The sequence below is a fragment of the Tamandua tetradactyla genome, chromosome 18 (genome assembly GCF_023851605.1).
Source record: "Tamandua tetradactyla isolate mTamTet1 chromosome 18, mTamTet1.pri, whole genome shotgun sequence".
NCBI classification, from domain to species: domain Eukaryota; kingdom Metazoa; phylum Chordata; class Mammalia; order Pilosa; family Myrmecophagidae; genus Tamandua; species Tamandua tetradactyla.
The window spans coordinates 37,450,813-37,470,763 of record NC_135344.1 but is presented as its reverse complement, the minus strand read 5'-3'; the positions used below and the strand labels follow the sequence as shown (position 1 = coordinate 37,470,763).

General features: G+C 36.5%; 1 protein-coding gene across 1 annotated transcript in view; it reads right to left on the bottom strand.

Annotated features, from left to right (window-relative positions):
• Positions 1-19,951, bottom strand: part of EPG5 (ectopic P-granules 5 autophagy tethering factor) — a 152,860-nt gene that overhangs the window by 42,773 nt on the left and 90,136 nt on the right. The window contains exons 26-27 of the mRNA XM_077135572.1: positions 18,761-18,932; positions 12,033-12,195 (exon numbers count right to left, since the gene is read on the bottom strand). Coding sequence (XP_076991687.1) covers positions 12,033-12,195; positions 18,761-18,932 — 335 coding nt within the window. The remainder of the gene's footprint in view (positions 1-12,032; positions 12,196-18,760; positions 18,933-19,951) is intronic.

The window sequence follows — 19,951 nt, the reverse complement described above, 5'->3', positions numbered from 1 at the left end:
TGCTAAAAACATCTTGAGGAAAAAAAACGAAGCTGGAGGTCTCGCGCTGCCTGACTTTAAGGCATATTATGAAGCCACAGTGGTCAAAACAGCATGGTATTGGCATAAAGATAGATATGTCGACCAATGGAATCGAATAGAGTGCTCAGATATAGACCCTCTCATCTATGGACATTTGATCTTTGATAAGGCAGTCAAGCCAACTCACCTGGGACAGAACAGTCTCTTCAATAAATGGTGCCTAGAGAACTGGATATCCATATGCAAAAGAATGAAAGAAGACCCATCTCTCACACCCTATACAAAAGTTAACTCAAAATGGATCAAAGATCTAAACATTAGGTCTAAGACCATAAAACAGTTAGAGGAAAATGTTGGGAGATATCTTATGGATCTTACAACTGGAGGTGGTTTTATGGACCTTAAACCTAAAGCAAGAACACTGAAGAAGGAAATAAATAAATGGGAGCTTCTCAAAATTAAACACTTTTGTGCATCAGAGAACTTCATCAAGAAAGTAGAAAGACAGCCTACACAATGGGAGACAATATTTGGAAATGACATATCAGATAAGGGTCTAGTATCCAGAATTTATAAAGAGATTATTCAACTCAACAACAAAAAGACAGCCAACCCAATTACAAAATGGGAAAAAGACTTAAACAGACACCTACCAGAAGAAGAAATACGGATGGCCAAGAGGCACATGAAGAGATGCTCAATGTCCCTGGCCATTAGAGAAATGCAAATCAAAACCACAATGAGATATCATCTCACACCCACCAGAATGGCCATTATCAACAAAACAGAAAATGACAAGTGCTGGAGAGGATGCGGAGAAAGAGGCACACTTATTCACTGTTGGTGGGAATGTCAAAGGGTGCAACCACTGTGGAAGGCAGTTTGGCGGTTCCTCAAAAAGCTGAATATAGAATTGCCATACGACCCAGCAATACCATTGCTAGGTATCTACTCAAAGGACTTAAGGGCAAAGACACAAACGGACATTTGCACACCAATGTTTATAGCAGCGTTATTTACAATTGCAAAGAGATGGAAACAGCCAAAATCTCCATCAACAGAAGAGTGGCTAAACAAACTGTGGTATATACATACGATGGAATATTATGCAGCTTTAAGACAAGATAAACTTGTGAACCATGTAATAACATGGATGGACCTAGAGAATATTATGCTGAGTGAATCCAGCCAAAAACTAAAGGACAAATACTGTATGGTCCCACTGTTGTGAACGGACATTCGAGAATAAACTTGAAATATGTCATTGGTAACAGAGTTCAGCAGGAGTTAGAAACAGGGTAAGACAATGGGTAATTGAAGCTGAAGGGATACAGATTGTGCAACAGGACTAGATACAAAAACTCAAAAATGGACAGCACAATAATACCTAATTGTAAAGTAATCATGTTAAAATACTGAATGAAGCTGCATCTGAGCTATAGGGTTTTTTTTTGTTTTTGTTTGCTTGTTGGTTTGTTTGTTGTTGTTGTTTTTTACTATTACTACTACTTTTATTTCTTTTCTTTATATTAACATTTTATAGCTTTTTCTGTTGTGTTGCTAGTTCCTCTAAACTGATGCAAATGTACTAAGAAACAATGATCATGCATCTATGTGATGATGTTAAGAATTACTGAGTGCATATGTAGAATGGTATGATTTCTAAATGTTGTGTTAATTTCTTTTTTTTCTTTCCGTTAATAAAAAAAAAAAAAATCCAAAAAAAAAAAAAAAAAAAAAAAAAAAAAAAAGGCATGAAAATGAATACCATAGAATATATAAAGTTAACAATAATTACTTTTACTTTATATTATTGGGGAAATGAAAGGTAAAAAATCTAAGTTACTTGCATTAAACCACACAATAAATCAATGCAAATATCTGAGTTAAATTTCAAATCTTTCAAAGAACAGAACAATGTTTAATAGCCTAAATGTGATTAGGAGTATGTGCTGTCAGCTTTTAATTGCCCAATATGTCATCAACTACAGTTAAACTGAGTTTGTGAGTTGCGCAAAGTGCCCTTGGCCACCATGGAGAGAAAGCAGCCAGACAGAGAGGGAGAGAGAATCTGGGGGGAAGGAAAACAGTGACTATGAAGGGAAATAGGAAAACAAAAGATGAAGGAGGAAAAAAAGAGGTTTACTTGACTGGGAAACACAGAGAGACAAGACTACATCCATTTTGTAACCAAACTTTAAAACTGCTCCCCCACATTCTAGAAACTACTAATGCTAGAGAACAAAATAAAAACAGTTAGCTTAGCAAAGCTTAGACACTCTCACAAAAAAAACTCCTAAATTTATCACTATTTCTAGTCTACATATTTTAGTTAGTTGTTCCCACCACTGTTGAAAGCTTTCTTTTCTTATTAGAACAGAGGTTGGAGAGATTGAATGCCTACCAGCTCATAATTACAAGAAGTTGTAGATAATAGAACAAGGCAGCATGGTGGAAGCCCCTCCACTTGAGTCACTTAAAATAGGCAAAGACATTTAAAAGCCAGACAAAGTATATCCTTCAGCAGTAATGTAAAAAACCTCAGTGGGTCTTTTCCATCCTTCATTTCTAGCAATGAAAACATTTTTCACATGATGATAAATCAATCCTGGTTCCAGCAAACATGCCCCACAATACCAAACTACAACAAAAGAACCCTATTATAAATCACCCCACTTCCTCAGGGAATATCACTGAATTTTCAGAGGTTTCTAATAAGAGGGGAGACCAGAGAAGAAGCACGTCTCATTCCTCTTAAAATATATTTGGCTTTTGTTTGCCCCAAACAAGCTATACATAGTTCAAATATTTGCAGATAGCTGGAAATTTCCAGGACTTCCCTTCCCAGAAAATTATATTAAGCCATAAAATATATCCATGATACAATTTCAAAACTTAATGAACGAGCTATTAAAACAGCACTTAAATTATAAAATTATTTCCTATAAACTAATTTTAAAAACTGCTTCAACATAGGGTGCTCATTTAAGAACATGGATTCTCTAATCACTAAGAAGGCAATCCTATCACCCAGACTCAAAAAGAAACTGGTATGCATGTCAATTTAGGTGAGATTTGATTGTTATCATTAGCTTACTCAGAACCATACTACCAGTCTTCAGAAAGTGGAGTTGAAAAAGCATAAGTAAAATGGCTTGGCAATGCTAAGGTAAAAGCATGGGTCTTAAATTTAAACGGATGCAGGCTTAAGTTCTGACTGAGCCACTAAATAGCTTTGTGACCTCATCAAGTCTCTTAGCCTCTTTAAACCTCATTCTAGGAAGATCAAGGGAAATAATGTAAGCAAAGCACTCAGCATAATACCTAGCATATGACAGTACCCAAGCAAGTGTCAAGAAGTACTCTGAAAACGGCTGGGGAAAAAAAGTGATACACCATCCTTATCACTTTCCAAGATCGAATGCTTGAGATAGTTGAATTAGAGTAAAAAGGTTAACTTAAGCAATGTGTGGTATTTAAGAAGTGATTTTGTATGAAAACCTAAATTGGGAAAGGATAAGCAAAATTCTAAAAATTCTAAAAACTTTTTTCTAATAGGAAAAAAGTTCTAACTTCCATGATGTCTTTCACAACTAAATAATATCTACAAAGTACCTTAAAGTGTTAAAATCAGGGAGCTGACCTGTAAAGAGTATAAATCTATAGTACATTCCTTCAAATACGCCTATTAGATGGTATTGACTGTAAGCACTGACGATGTAAACATGAATGAGAGTAGGTCCTTGTCCTTACATAACTCAAAATCTAGTAACAGCAATAGAATTTTAATACAAAACTAGGTGTAACATAACTCAATGCAGATGTTCAAGGATTATGAACTATTATGCCCCAGAGTCAAGGCAGATGATTTAGGTACACATGTGAATAAGGATAAAACCCTATCCCCAAAGAGTACACAATCTGCTAGGAAAAAAAAATAGCAAGTGACTACAACAGCACATAGGTACAAGCTGTGACATGAGGAAGGGAATATCTCAATCAGATTGGATGAGTCAGAAAAGGCCTTGAGAATAGGTATTGCCTGAACCAGTTTGTGGGATGAGTAGGAACTCAAAAACAGGTATGAGGAAAACAAAAAACAGCATATACATAAGAACAAAAATATGAATGTGCATGTTGTATCTAGAGAATGGAAACACCCTGAAGAGACTAGAAAAAGAACACTTGGGAAATGGGAAGGCATAAATGATGCCACCAGAAAAAGATCAAACACAGATTATGAAGGAATATTCCTTTTAGATACCAGAGACCTAACGTGGGAAACTGATCAGATCTGTGTCCAAAAAGACAGAATGATGGCAGAATGGAAAATGGACAAGACAAGAAGAGACAGAGAATTCATGCTCTTATCCAGTAATCTCCATCTCTCTCTTTCTATGGACAGGAAACCTAATGTATATTTCAGGAATGAAATATTGCCCCCAAGGAGTCTACAGGGGGCAATGGAAACAGACAAAAGGGAATGACTTTAAAGCTATTTCAGAGACAGAACCAAGACAACATAGCAAACAACCAGACAGGAAGTATTGGGATGGGGTGGGGTATGTGGAAAAGAGGACACCAATGCTTAAGTCTGTATCTGGAGAGACCAGGAAAGTGGGAATTATAGGAAGAACAGTTTCGGAGGATAAGGATGAGATTAGTTTGGGACTTACAGAGTTTGAGGTATCTACAGGACATTCAAGAAAAATGTTAAGTGGCACTTGGAAATCTAGATCTAGAACTCAAGCGATAATTCTGGACTACAAGGAAGAGAATAGGAGTCATCAACACATATGCAAGTATTTCTTAACCATTTAGGGATAAAGGACTCCACTGAAGATCTACTGAAGGGATGAACTTTACAGACAAAAATTTTATATATATATTTAGGGGCTTCACTGATCCCCTGAAGACCATTCACAGACCCCAGGTTAAGAACTCCAACATAGATGTTAGGTGAAGGCAGCTGATGTTACAATGAAGAAGGTGGTCAAGGGAAGCACCAAACACAATTAGCAATCTAAGGTTAAGTAGGGGAAAAAGAATGACACTGAGAAATGGTTAGAAATTTACAGGGACTAGGAGAGCTCTCATGAAGTTCAGCATCATCAAATGATAGAAAGATGTGAAACAGGATAAAAACTATTAGATATAGTCATGAACTGGTCACTGAATGCATGTATTTAGAGAGGTTACAGTTTTTTGTTTAAGATGAAACCACCTACTTTTTACAGGACATACTCTCTGTGGTGTTTTCCCAGTAACAGGTTCATGATAAGATACAAACACTCAAAAATCATCTCTAACCTCCCCACAAACATCTCTCTTCTCCAAATTGCATTTGTACAATGGATAGCTTCAGATTTGAGTACAGTCTTTGGTAAAAAATCAGAGCAAAACTGACTGATTTGCACAGATAATGCCCCAACCTCAAGGCAGTTAGACTTTCAACCTTTTTCTCTCTTGCTCTTAACTATTAATGAGTAGCCAAATAATAATTTTTCATCATCAATTCCTGGAAGAATCAACTTGCAAGTACTATATACTACATATATATAGTATATATATAGTGTATATCAATATAAACACACTATAGTACTATATACTATGTAATGCATAAGAATAATCTCCAGAATGGCCTCTTGACTCTATTTGACATCTATCAGCCACTGAAACTTTATTTTTTCATTTCTCTTCACACTTTGGTCAAGATGGCTTTCTCAATCCCATGCTCAGGCTCATCCCTTGGAGTTATGTCCCACGTTGCTAGGGAGATTTACACCTCTGGAAGTCATGTTTCATGTAGTGGAGAGGACACTGAGTTCACCGGTTGAGTTGGCTTAAAGACAAAGGCCAAATCTCAGGAACAAAAGAGGTTTTTCTGGGAGGGACTCTCAGCCATCATTTTAAGTAGGCTTAGCTTCTCCTTCACAGGAATAAGTTTTATAAGGGCAAGCCCCCAAATCAAGGGCTCAGCCTATTAAATCAGTAGTTTCCAATGCTTGCAAGAATAGAGGTATTCCCCACATGAAGAACTTTAGTATTTCCACATTTTTGCCCAGTCCCACAGGGACACTTTACAAATATTTTTTACTCTCTGCCCCAATTATTCTAGGATGTTTTGTGACATCCCATAACCTGAACAAACTGACAATATCTCACTCCCATAAAGTTTTTATGTAAATATTGCTTCACATTTTAAATTCATCTCATACATCTAAAATAATGGCCAAAGTAGATCTGCTGTTGAAACTTGTACTTCTAGGAGCCATCAGTAGGGGTTCTAAAGTTTCAGAATCATCCCAAATGGTACTAAAAAATCAGGACCACTGGGCAACCTAGTGAGGTCAGCAGAAAATTAAAACCTACCTTAAGAAAACTTAGTCATTTCTTATAAGTAGCGGTATGGCCACAAAACATAACTATTATTTAAATTATTGAGGTTTCTATAAAACCTCCTCTTTTTTTCTATCTGTCCTTTTTTCTATCCCTCTCCCCTTCTTTCTTGAAGCAATATTTGCATCTACCAATTTTTCTTTTGAGAAAAAGAAAGACAAATAAATATTTTTTTTAATTTTTATACAAAAATATTTTTGTAAAATCAGAATGTTGACATTTTCATTTCAATACTTTCTATCATAAAATAACCTTCTTTGCAAAATCTCTTCAATCAAAAGTACTCTGAAGGTATTTTAGAAGGGTATTTTATGCTATTCTATTTATTTCAGAATTAACACAGTAAAAGATCATAAAAGAAATTTCAATTCCAAGATTCAGACAAATGAATACTTATGATTCCTTTTTCCAAAAAGGAAGAGTGACACGTCATTGGTAGGCTTGTAGCTGGGAAACTCTCTGGTTTGCCTGGTGGTATTTTCCACTGCAAGACCCTGAGAGCTAACAGGAGGTCAGGCTAAGAGACCTGTTGTGATTGAGGCAGCATATATTTATAACTTTTCACAGAGCAAGCTAACAGCCAGCACTGGAAAAACAATTCTTTGTACTTATCTCACTAGTTACTTATAAAAATATATTTTGGACAATCCCTACTCTACATAGAAATAACAGCCTGGCAAAGATGGGTAATCTGAAAATACAGAAAAATACTGTGCTCCCAGAATGCAACACACAGAGATGGACTGGCTTTCAATAAAAGGGGATTTATTTAGTTAACGTATAGTCCTTCAGAGGAAAGGCAGTTTCAACTGAGGTTCTTTCTTACATGGGAAGGCACAAGGTGGTCTCTGCTGGCCTTCTCTCTAGGCCTCTGGGTTCCAACAATATTCTCCATGGTGATTCCTTTCTGCATCTCCAAAGGCCTGGGCTGAGCTGCGAGTGCCAAAATGAGTATGCTGAGCTGCTTTGGCTATGCTACGTTGAGTCTCTCATTTAAGCACCAGCCAATTAAATCAAACATCACTCATTGCAGCAGGCACACCTCCTAGCCGACTGCAGATGTAATCAGCAACAGATGAGGTTCACATGCCATTGGTTCATGTCCACAGCAATAGAACCAGGAACCTTCACCTAGCCAAGTTGACACCTGAACCTAACCTACCACATACTGTATTTGTGAAAACACAGATTAGTGTGCATCTCTTTTTATCAAGACCATATATATTTTAGCTATTTTACCACCAAATTAAACTCTGTTCTAAGGTGACAAACCTTTCTTCCAACTCTATTACTTTAACACATGATCTTTCCTACATACCTCTACTTCTGTTAACTAATGCACTAGTAACTGAGGAAAAAACATGCAGATAAGGAAATTATTTTTTAAAGTACCTGGCCAAAGATATTCTTTCAATATTTAGGAAACTAACATGTTTATAGCAACTATAGGAAAAAAAGAGGGTCTCATCCTGACTTCTGGGTTAAATTTCATAACTTTAGATGGATAAAACTTTGATGGAAAATTCAGGAATAAATTTTGAGGTAATGAAAAATACAACAAGTATAACAGATTATCTCAGAGAAGACATCTTAGAGAAAATAGCGTTCCAAGAAGATTGATGAATACCTTAGGCAATCAAGTGGCTACCCGGAGCAAAGGATTTCTGGCTATAGGACATACAGTGCAGTGCCCAGGATCATAAAGAAATTGTTTCCTAGGGAAAAGAGGATATTCATATCTGTATATATACGGGAAATTCCCAGACAAGGCAAATGCTCAGAAAGGATCAGGGTGGCCCGTCCACTTTGGCCTGAGCTATTCTCTAAATTCACTGCATGAACTAGCTCTGGAGGAGAGCACTGGTACAGGTCAATCTGCAAAGACAAGGAAAGTTCTTTTCTTTTTCCCCCACTTTTTATTGTTGTTGTTAGCTCTGCTCTGTCAAACCCAAGCTTAATAAAAGCTTAAGGGGTGGGCCACGGTGGCTCAGCAGGCAAGAACGCGTGCCTGCCATGGCAGAGGACCCGGGTTCGATTCCTGGTGCCTGCCCATGTAAAAAAAAAAGCTTAAGGAACAGACGCCTCAAGATCTAAATTCCAGTGACAGCACATTAAAATATCCAAATGTCCAGGTTTCAACAAAACATTACAAACATATAAAGAAACAGGGAGCAATGGTCCTAGTAAAGGAGAAAATTAAAGCATCAGAAACCATCAGAGAGGAAGGACCAGACAAAAGTGGTCCTGTTTTAGTTTCCCAGCTGCTAAAACAAATACCACACAATGGGTCTGCTTAAACAAGGGGAATTTATTGGCTCATCATTTTGAGGCTAAGAAAATTCCAAATTTGAGGTGTTAACAAGGTGATGCTTTCTTCTTGAAGACTGTGAGGACTCTGGGGCTAGCTGCCAGTGATCCTTAGTCCTCGGCTTTTGTCACATGGCAATGCACATGGTAGCCTCTCCTTACCTCTCTCTCCATCTGACTTTCACTCTGCTTATAAAGGACTCTGGCAATCTGGATTAAAGCCCAATCTGATTCCGTGGGGCCACATCTTAACTAAAGTAATATTTTGAAGAGACTTTATTTACAATAGATTCACACTCATCAGAATGCAGACAAAGACCAAAGAATGTGCCCAAACTAGAGTACACAATTCAGGCCTCCAGAGGTCCTAAATATACTCAAAGAGCTAAAGGAAAACATGGACAAAGAACTAAAGGAAACCAGGAAAATGATAGAGGAACACAAAAAGAATATCGAAAGAGATGGAGATTATGAAAAGGGACCAAATGGAGCTGAAGTAATAGAAATTTAAAATTCCCTAGAGGGGTTCAATAGCAGATGGGAGCTGGCAAATGAAAGAATCCATGAACTTGAAGATGTGATAACTGAAATCACCCAGTCTGAGGAACAGAAAGAAAAAAGAATGAGAAAAGTGGATAAAGTCTGAAAAACCTTTGGGAAACAACCAAGCACACCAATATAAGCGTTGTGGGAGTACCAGAAGAGAGAAAGGGGCAGAGAAAATATTCAAAGAGACAATGGCTGAAAACTTTCCACATTTAAGAAAAGACATGAATATTCCCATCTAACAAACTCCAAAAAGGATAAGCCAAAATAGACCTACACTGTTGCAATAAAATGTCAAATACCAAAGATAAAAGAATTCTGAAAGCCACAAGAGAAAGCAACATGTCACATACAAGGAAGCCTCAGTAAGATGAAGAACTGATTTCTCACTGGAAATCACAGAGGCAAGAAAGCAGTGGGATGACTTATTTAAAGGGCTGAAAGCAAAAACTGCGAACCAAGATTTCTATATCCAGGAAAACTGTCTTTCAAAAATAAAGGAGATATTAAGACATTTCCAAATAAATAAAACCTGAGAGAGTTTGTCACCAGTAGACAAGTCCTACAAGAGATCCTAAAGAGAGTTCTCCAGGGTGAAAGGAAAGGAAAATAGACAAAAAAATTTGAAGCTGCATGAAGACATAAAGAGTTCTGGTAAAGGTAACGACAGGGTAAATATAAATGCCAGTACTACTGTATTTTGAGTTTGTAATTCCACTTTTACTTCCTACAAGATTCAAAAGGCAAATGCATAAAATGTAATGATAAATCAGTGATTCTGGATTCATGATGTATAAACATGCAACTTGTGACAAGGTGAGTTGACAGAGGGGTATAGGAACAAAGTTTGTATATACTATTAAACCGAAGTTGGTATCAAAGCGAATGAGATTATTAGATTTAGGATGTTAAATTTAAGTCCCATTGCAACTAAAAGAAAATATCAGAGAATATGCAAACTCACAGACAGAGAAATTAAAGTACAGTTGCCAGGGTCAGGTGGGAGAGGGAATGGGGAGTTAAAGTAAAATGGGCATAGGTTGTCTGTTTGGGGAGATGGGAAAGTTTTAGTAACACAAGGCGGTGAAGAAACCACAACAATGTGAATGTGGGTAATTGCACTAAATAATATGCTTGGGAGTAGGTGAGACGGGAAACTTTATTTTGTATATACGTTTCCACAATAAAAAATAAAATATAAATAAATAAATAAAGAACAACTAAAGAGACAATGTCAATTAAAAGCAATACATGATCCTGGACAGAACCTAACAAGGAAGGAGAGAAGGCTCGAAAGGATATTTCTGGGACATATGAAAAAAATTGGAATACAGACTATAAGCTTTATATCAATGTTTAATTTCTTGAACTTGATTAACTGCACGTAAGGTGAATATGTAAGTGAATATGCTTGTTCTTAGGAAAAGTAGATGGTGGTATCAAATGTTCAAGGAAGATAATATATAAACCCTAGTATTCAGAAAATTGATAGATAGGACAGACAGATGATGGACAGATAGATATATAGACAGACAAAACAGCAAATGTGGCAAAATGTTATAACTGGTGGATCTGGGGGGATATGAGAATCTTGGATATGAGTATGGGCTTTCTATTATTTTTTGTAATTGCCCTGTAAGTTTGAAAGTATTTCAAAGTAAAGAGTATATATTAAAAATAAAAATAAAAAGAATTTATTAGAACAACTAAAATATGGATTAGCAAAAAAGACAAAGGAATTTTTGAAAGACCATCAAGAGTCAGTAAAATATGCTTCCCAAATTTCCAAAAGCTAACAAAAAGGAGGAGACATTTTTGTGCAAATATAGTACAGTAGTTCTTTCCCAACTCTGAGAAGGAATAAAATACAGTGATAAAAGACACAGTCTCTGAGGCCAGACTGCTTGGGCTATATTTGGCTCTGGCACTCACTGGTTATGCCACCTTGGCTATGTAACTTAACCTATCTATGCCTCTATTCCCTAAACTAGAAAATGAAGATAATAATAATAATATTCACCTCACATGGCTGTTGTGAGGATAAAATAAACTATATGAAGTGCTTAGATGACCATGTTAGGCACTGAGTAAGTACTGTGAAGTGTTAGCTAAAGCTAAGTTTTCATTCTGAAGTCCTGACAAAACCCACAGCTCCAACTCTTGCCTGTATTTCCAGGTCAAGGAGGTGACTCTTAGAGACAGTTAAAATGTTTAATCATTTTGTGCTTCTCTCTTTTTGTCTGTTGGTAAGCTCCCCCAACTGATCCTGCTTTCCACATGTCCTTTCCATATTCATCTTCAGTGGCTCCCCAGGGTCCACAGTATAGCCAGAACACCCAAGTAAGCATCCACATCAATCTTTCCAACATCAGTGTCCATCACCACTCCCAAAAAACAACTTTAAGTAGACTGATCTACTCACTTATTCCTAGGTGATAGCATTATCATGACTTCATCCTTACTTTCCTTCTAATTAAATCCAATCAATACAATCTTTAAGGATCAGTTTAAACCCCTTTCTCTAAGAATCTTTTCAATGATTCTAATTTTCTTTGAATTCCTATTTGTCTATCTGGAGGATTCATCTGGTACTTATCTGGAAATATATATTAGTTCTGCTTCTGCTTTACTCCCCGTCAAATTTTAAAATGTTATGGGACATGAATTATGTGCTATACTTTTTTCAGTCTTTCTCAATGCTATGCTAATGTTAAGCACTCAAAATTCTCTTCATTACAAAGAAATTTAAACAATCTTACCTGAACTGTTACAGCTGCTGCTCCTTGGCATTTCTTACCACTACTGCCCCTACACTCCAAATGTAGTGTGGTCTGTTCTTCTCGATTGACATATTGCTTGGGCATTGTCTCTAACAGCTCACCATCTAGGGCAACCTGTTGAGATTCCCGAAGAGCTGCAGCTCTGAAAAACATCATAAGGAGGTAACAGAAAAACTTTAGAAAAGTTACACAATAAGTGATATAAGCTTCTAGTTGCTCCCAGCTTGCATTATACCACAACAAGACACAAGGATTCCAAAATAGCAAAGGACCAAAGGTATGTGCACCAAGATTCATGCGAATCCTCCCTCTGTCAGCCAGGCTAAACAGAAAGTTAGAAAGGAAGGAAAAGTCTTTTGGGACAACTTCTTAGCCAGAAGTAAAGCTGCATTTAGAATCAGGGTTATACCAACAAAATGTTTTCAACTGACTCCTTAAATACGCTAGAATCCCCCCTAAGGGGTGTCTTCCTTATAAGTGCCAGTGACTTCTTAAGTAACAGCAACAGAAATATCAAAGATTGAGATATCAAAGACCAAGACTGTTAATTCTGCAATAAATTTAGACTTAATAAATTTAAACTTTCCAAAATTTTATATTTTATTATATAGAAATAGTACAAATTCTATATTACAGAGTTTGTTATATAGTTCTATAATAACTGAATTTATTATACTTATGTGCAGGTGCAAATGGGTGCACACAACACACATACACATATACACAAAATAAATGCCCTGACCAAAAACAGACAAGGAAGGAATGATCAAGTGGGATCTGTCTCAAGCATGTCAGGGTGGTTCAACATGAGAAAATCAATTAATATAATACACCACATTAAGAAAACAAAGGGAAAAAACAACATAATCATCTCAACTGATGCAGAAATGTTATTTGACAAAATCCAGCACCCCTTCTTGATAAAAACAATTAGAAACTAGGAATACAAGAAAATTTATTTATCATGACAAAGGGCATCCATGAAAACCCACAGCTAATATAACACCCAACGGTGAAAGCTTTCCCTTTAAGATCAGAAACAAGACACAGATGCCCACTGTTATCACTATTATTCAACACTGTATTAGTAGTTCCAGCCACAGCAATTCAGCAAGAGAAATAAATAAAAGGTATCCAAATTGGAAAGGAAGAAGTTGAACTTACCCTATTTGCAGATGATATGATCCTATAGACCAAAAATCCTGAAAAATCCACCATAAAGCTACTGGAACTAATAAATTGAACTCAATGAAGTGGCAGGGTACTAGATCAAGATGCAAAATCAGTAGTGTACATACTAGTAATGAACAATTTGAAGAAGAAACAAAGAAAAAAAAATCATTTACAATGTCAACTCAAGAAATAAAACAGTTAGGAATAAATCTAACCAAGGATGTAAAGGACTTATACATAGAAAACTACAAGACATTGCTAAAAAGAAATCAAAGACCTAAGTAAATGGAAGGATATTCTGTGTTCATGGATAAGAAGACTAAATAGCATTAAGATGTCAGTTCTCCTCAAAACTATTTATAGATTCAACGCAATCCCAATCAAAATTTTAACAGCCTTCTCTGCAGAAATGGAAAAGTCAATCATCAAATTGAAAGGTAAGGGCCCCATCCTGAAAAAGAAAACCATCCTGAAAAAGAAGAACCTAGTTGGAGGACTCACATTTTCTACCTTAAACTTATAACTAACTTATAACATAACTCAAAACAGCATGGTACTAGCACAAGAACAAATATACAGACTAGTGGGAGGCAAGATGGCAGTGTAGGGAGGTGTGGCATTTAGTTACCCCTCTAGAGCAGCTAGTAAGTAGCCATGAACCATCCGGAATAACTGTTTGGGGGACATCCGTGACAGACACACATTGTACATTGGTCTGGAATGGGTGGAACAGCTGAGATCATGGCAAAGAATTATAAGTAAAGCTCCCAAACTCTGAAGGCTGGTGCATCTCCCCCACTGGCACAACAGGCTCAAGCAGAGACATTTCCTTGTGGGAAAAAAAGAAGTGGTCTCTGCTGAGAGCAAGGGAGGGCAGCTCAGCCAAACTCCAATTACAGTTTTAATGAACAAATCTGGATTGCTGAATACAAGCTTTAAGCACAGATAAAACAAGAGCAAGCAGGAATGGAATCCTAAAGTCTCCCTCGGCAGAGAAGAGGGAAGGCTGAGGGGGGAAAAAATGAGACTTTTGGAGTCAGCTGAGTTCAGAATACTAGCAAAACAGCTGCGCCCCAAGAAAAGGACAGAGATGGCTACCAATTCCAGCTCTTGATAGGCAAACATTAGGGGCAATGAAATGACTCTGAAAAGGAGTTTCTGTTTTTTTTTCTTTTCTTACTTTTCATACTTCTTTTTATATACTATTCTAAGTAGCTCATTAGAGAAAGCCCCAGGCATTTAAAATTGTCAGCCTTGACCCAGGCAAGGGCGGAGTTAAAACAAGTCTGAGAGACAAGGTAAGGAGTCAAGTTAAGAAGATAATTCCCTAAAAGGCTTATGTGTGAGAACCAGCTCAAGTGTCAGTTTTCAACTATGGAATTCAGATCCCAAGGGCTAAACCTTAAGCCTACCTTTTACCACAGCCTCTGTCTCAACTACGCCCCTGGTGGGTATAGGGTGTGCTTAGAATTAAAGGTTCTGTACCACTTTATGTCAGTGGGGAGCTGTGGGCTAACAAGTACCACCTGCTGGGAAGGACAGGAAAAGCACAGAGCCTATAGAGGCCTCAAAGCAATCTCAGACAACCTGCTGGGTCTCATTCTCAGAGAAACTTGATACCGATTATATCCAGAGACCTGGGCCTGTCTTATCTAGGGAAATCTGATTGGGGTTGATCATATCTGGGAAAACCCTTATCAAAAAAAAAAAATTTTCATTTAGGCAAGGCAAGAACTAGAAAAACAAGAGCTGAAAAACTGTGATCAGTTAAGCAGAAGCTATGTTAGAATAAGGTGAACTGAACACCAAATAACAGATAAAGAACAATGTCAATCAACGAGAAAACCCTTGGTAAAAGAGTGAAAAAGACCTCCAGAATAACTAATCAAGTAAATTAGATTCTGAGACACCAATAAAAAATTGTAAGTCATACTAGGAATAATGAAGATATGGCCCAATCAAAGAAATAAACTAACACTTCAAATGAGATATATGAGTTGAAACAACTAATTAATGTTCAAACAAACAGGCTAAATCAATTCAAAAATCAAACAATGAGTTGAGGGAAGACATGGTGAAAAGTATTAAGGATATAAAGAAGACATTGGGTAACCATAAAGAAGAATTGAAAAGCTTGAGAAAACAAATGACAGAACTTATAAGAACAAAAGGCACAACAGAGGAGATGAAAAACACAATGGAGACCTACAACAGCAAATCTGAAGAGGCAGAAGACAGGATTAGTAAACTAGAGGACAGGTCATATGAAATCCTATACACAGTACAACATATAAGGAAAAGAATGGAAAAATATGAGAAGAGTCTCAGGGAATAAAATGACAACAAGAAGCGCACAAATATACATGTTGTGGATGTCCCAGAAGAAGAAAAGAAGGGATGGGGCAGAAAGAATAATGGAGGAAATAATCACTGAAAAATTTCCCATTTTTTATGAAAGACATAAAATCACAGATCCAAGAACCATAGTGAATCCCAAACAAAACAGATGCTCAGACCTACTCCAAGACACTTATAATCAGATTGTCAAATGTCAAAAACAAAAGGAATTCTGAAAGCAGCAACAAAGGGACTTGTTAAAGGGAAGCGCAATAAGATTATATGTGGATTTCTTAGCAGAAACCATAGAGGCAAGAGGGCAGTGGTATGATAAATATTTAAGAAACTGAAAGAGAAAAACTGCCAAGTAAGAATTTTATACCTGGCAAAACTGTTCTTCAAAATTGAAGGAAAGTTTAAAGTGCTTTCAGACAGTCATTGAGAGAGTCTATGAATAAGAGACGTGCTCTACAAAAAATACTAAAGGGAGCACTATAGGAAGATAAGGAAAGACATGAGAGAGAGGTCTGGAGAAGAGTGTAGAAATGAAGACCATCAGTAAGGGAAAAAGAGAGAGAGAAAAAAAAAAGATACGACATATAAAACCCAAAATACAAAAATGGTAGAAGAAACTACTATCTTTACAGTAATAACATTAAATAATAATGGATTAAACTCCCCAATCAAAATACAGAGACTGGCAGAATGGATTAAAAAACAGGACCCATCTATACGCTATCTAAAAAAACTCACTTTAGATTCAAGGTAAAAAAATAAATTGAAAAGGAAAGGTTGGAAAAATATATTTCACACAAACGACAATCAGAAAAGAGCAGAGGTAGCTATACTAATATCTGAAAAATCAGACTTTAAATGTAAAACAATTAAAAGAAACAAAGAAGGACACTATGCTTTAATAAAAGGAATAGTTCATCAAGAAGACATAAGAATCACAAATATTTATGCACCAAGCCAGAGTGTCCCAAATTATATGAGGCATACATGGACAGCAATGAAGGGCAAAGTAGACATCTCTACAGTAATAGCTGGAGACTTCAAAACACTTCTTTCATCAACAGATAGAACATCCAGACGGAGGATCAATAAGGAAACAGAGATCTTGAATAGTATAATAAATGAACTAGACTTAACAGACATTTACAGAACATTATACCCGAGAACAGCATGATATACATTTTTCTCAAGTGCTCATGGATCATTTTCCAGGACAGACCACATGCCAGGTCACAAATAAATAAATAAATAATAAGGGGGGAGGGATAAAGGGTACGGATATTTTGGGTGTTCTTTTTCATCTTCATTTTTACTTTTATTCTTATATTTATTTTTTTGGAGTAATGAAAACATTAAAAAATTGATTGTGGTGAAACATGCACAACTATTTGATGATACTTTGAACCACTGATTGTATGCGCTGGATGATTCTATGGTTTGTGAAGATATCTCAATAAAATTGCATTAAAAGAAATACAGACCAATGTAACTGAATTGAGAGTTCAGAAATCAACCATCAAATTTATAGCTAACTGATTTTTTAAAAGGATGCCATGGCCACCGAACAGGAAAGAACAGTCTCTTCAACAAATGGTGCTTTGAAAACTGGATATGCAAAAGAATGAAGGTGGATCCCTACCTTACACCAAATACAAAAATCAAATCAAACTATGTCAAAGAACTAAACATAGGAGCCAGAATTATCAAACTCCTAGAAGAAAACATAGGGAAGCACCTTTAGGACCTCGTGTTAAGCAATGGTTTCTTAGACTTTATAATCAAACCACAAGTGAACAAAAGAAAAATAGATAAACGGGACCTCATCAAAATTAAAAATGTCTGTGCATCAAAGCACTTTCAACATGAAAGTAAAAAGAAAACCTACTCAACAGGAGAAAATACCTGGAAATCATATATCCAATAAGGGTTTAATATCCAGAATATATAAAGAAATCCTGCAGCTCAACAATAAAAAGACAACAGCCCAATTAAAACTTGGACAGAAATCTCTCTCTAAGCCAACTTGGCAGGTGAACTCACTGCCCTACCCACTCCCAGGGGTGTAAATCTCCCTGGAAATGTGGGAAATGACTCCTGGGGATAAGCCAGGGCCTGACATCATGGGAATGAGAAAGTCTTCTTGACCAAAAATGATTATTTACAATTATTCAGTCGTAAAAAGGAATGAAGTTCTGATGCATGCAACAATACGGATGAACACTGAAGATACCAAATTGAGTAAAATAAACCAGACACAAAAGGACAAATATTGTTATATCCCACTAACATAAAATATTTAAAATAATAGTTAAAAACTAGAATACTGGATACCAGTGGTTGGGATAGAGAATGGGGAGTTTATTAAATTGCACAGGGTTCTATCTCGGTTGATGAAAAAGTTTTGGTAATGGATGGTGTTGATGGTAGCACAATATTGTCAGCGTAATTAACAGCAATGAATTAAATATTTGAATGTTGTTAAAGGCGTTGTTTTAGGTTGTATATATGTTACTAGGATAAAAATTTTTTCAAAAAGGAAAAAAATACACAGGATTGTGAACCCTATTGTAAAAGATGGGCTATAATTAATAGTACTATTATAAAAATGTTCTTTCATTAATTATAACAAAAGTACCACATTAAAGAAGGTATTGATAATAGGGTGGTATGTGGGAACTCTGTATTTTATGCATGATTTTTCTGTCAAACAATTTCTTTAATAAAAAAATAATCAGCTTAAATACTGATTATTCTCTATCTACCATGTGCACCCAAATCACTAAATGACTTCCTCACACTTTGATCAAGTTCCTATGCTAATTTTTAAGAGAATATGGAGAGAGTTAGAGAGCAAAGCAATAACAAAAGAAAACAAATCTCTTTTTTGCACCCTTTTAACACCATCTTTCCAGTATCAGAAGGTCTTCCTAGAAGCTTAAGAAAAACAGCATTAATGGTTCAGAAACCTATGTCACCATGTAAAATTTATAGTCCATGAGAGTTCTACATATTTCTATGTGAAATTAAAAGACCTGACAAAACTTGGGTAACCAAATGAAATTTCCAGGCCAGCTGGTCATGTTACGTCATGGTGAAAGTGCTCATGAGAAAGCCATCCTAGGTACTAAATAATCTAGCCTGCCAAAGCAGCAAGGTCAAGAGCTTGAGGTCTCAGGTCTTACCTGGCTTGCTGTTGCAACAGATTCAAGTCCGTGTGTATGAGCTGGGTGGCGTCCTTCTGACTCAGTAGTGCAGCTGAGGAAATAACTGGCACGGGAGGCCTCATTGGGTGTAGAACAAGGGTAGGATGGGGAGCCTCATGCTTCTGCAAGTTACTTAAAACTCTTTCCTTAGCTGGAAGAAAACCAAGTTATATTTCGTGAGTAATGGTATTAATGGGTAGTAATGTACTAATAGGCACAAAGCCCTGGCCTGTCATTTTTAAAATGAATGCTAGTGATCTTCAAAATAGTTACTTAAATCCCAAGAGACATAAATGAATAAAATCATTATTAATGATCAAGAGCCAAAGTTCATGATCTTTAATTACTGCCTGAGGCAACCCTGCATGACGTGCTAAGAAATGTGAACTTGTTATTGGTGTAAAGGGGGATCCAGTGAATGGCTCTTAAGCAAGCTTGGGAAAGATGGTAGCGATCATTTGGACAATGGATTTATGAGGCAGTCGGAAGGTAGACAGCCTAGTTAAGAGTTTAATGCAGTCAACCGGACAAATATGATAGGTATAGGAGGAAAATGAATAGACACTATGGAATATAATTAAGTGAAAAATCTTAAATTAGGCCAAGGTTTGAATAGGAGGGCTAGGAGTAGTAGAGTTAAAATGAATGAAGATATGTATATAAACTCCTCCAGCACTCAGATTTATGAAGTCATACAGTAATTCATTCATTTATTTAACAATTTGATTCATTCACTCACTCTCTCAACAAATGATTTTATGAAGTCCATATAAGAAGTCAGGCACCATATAAGATATTGTACTAGACTGCACATAGTCTCATAGTGGTAGTGTAAATACAATTAAAATGTTTTATACTTCTACCCCTAGTACACAATAGGTGTCAAATAAATTCCTATCCTCCCTCCCTTCTTTTCACCACATTAAACACAAACCACATCAGGGGTGGAGACTGAAGAATATGAAGAAAAATACTGCTACTAACCCAATTCTTTTCATTAGTGGGATAACAGAGGAAGGGAGAGGTCAGAGGAATTTCAAGTCAATAAGTCAACAAGTACTTAAGGGACCAATGTGAATGTCTGATTTCATTCCAGATATAGCATTCAATTTTCTATTATTGTGGAGAAATATTAAAGAAAATTTAATGGCCATGACTTTCCTTGGCGCA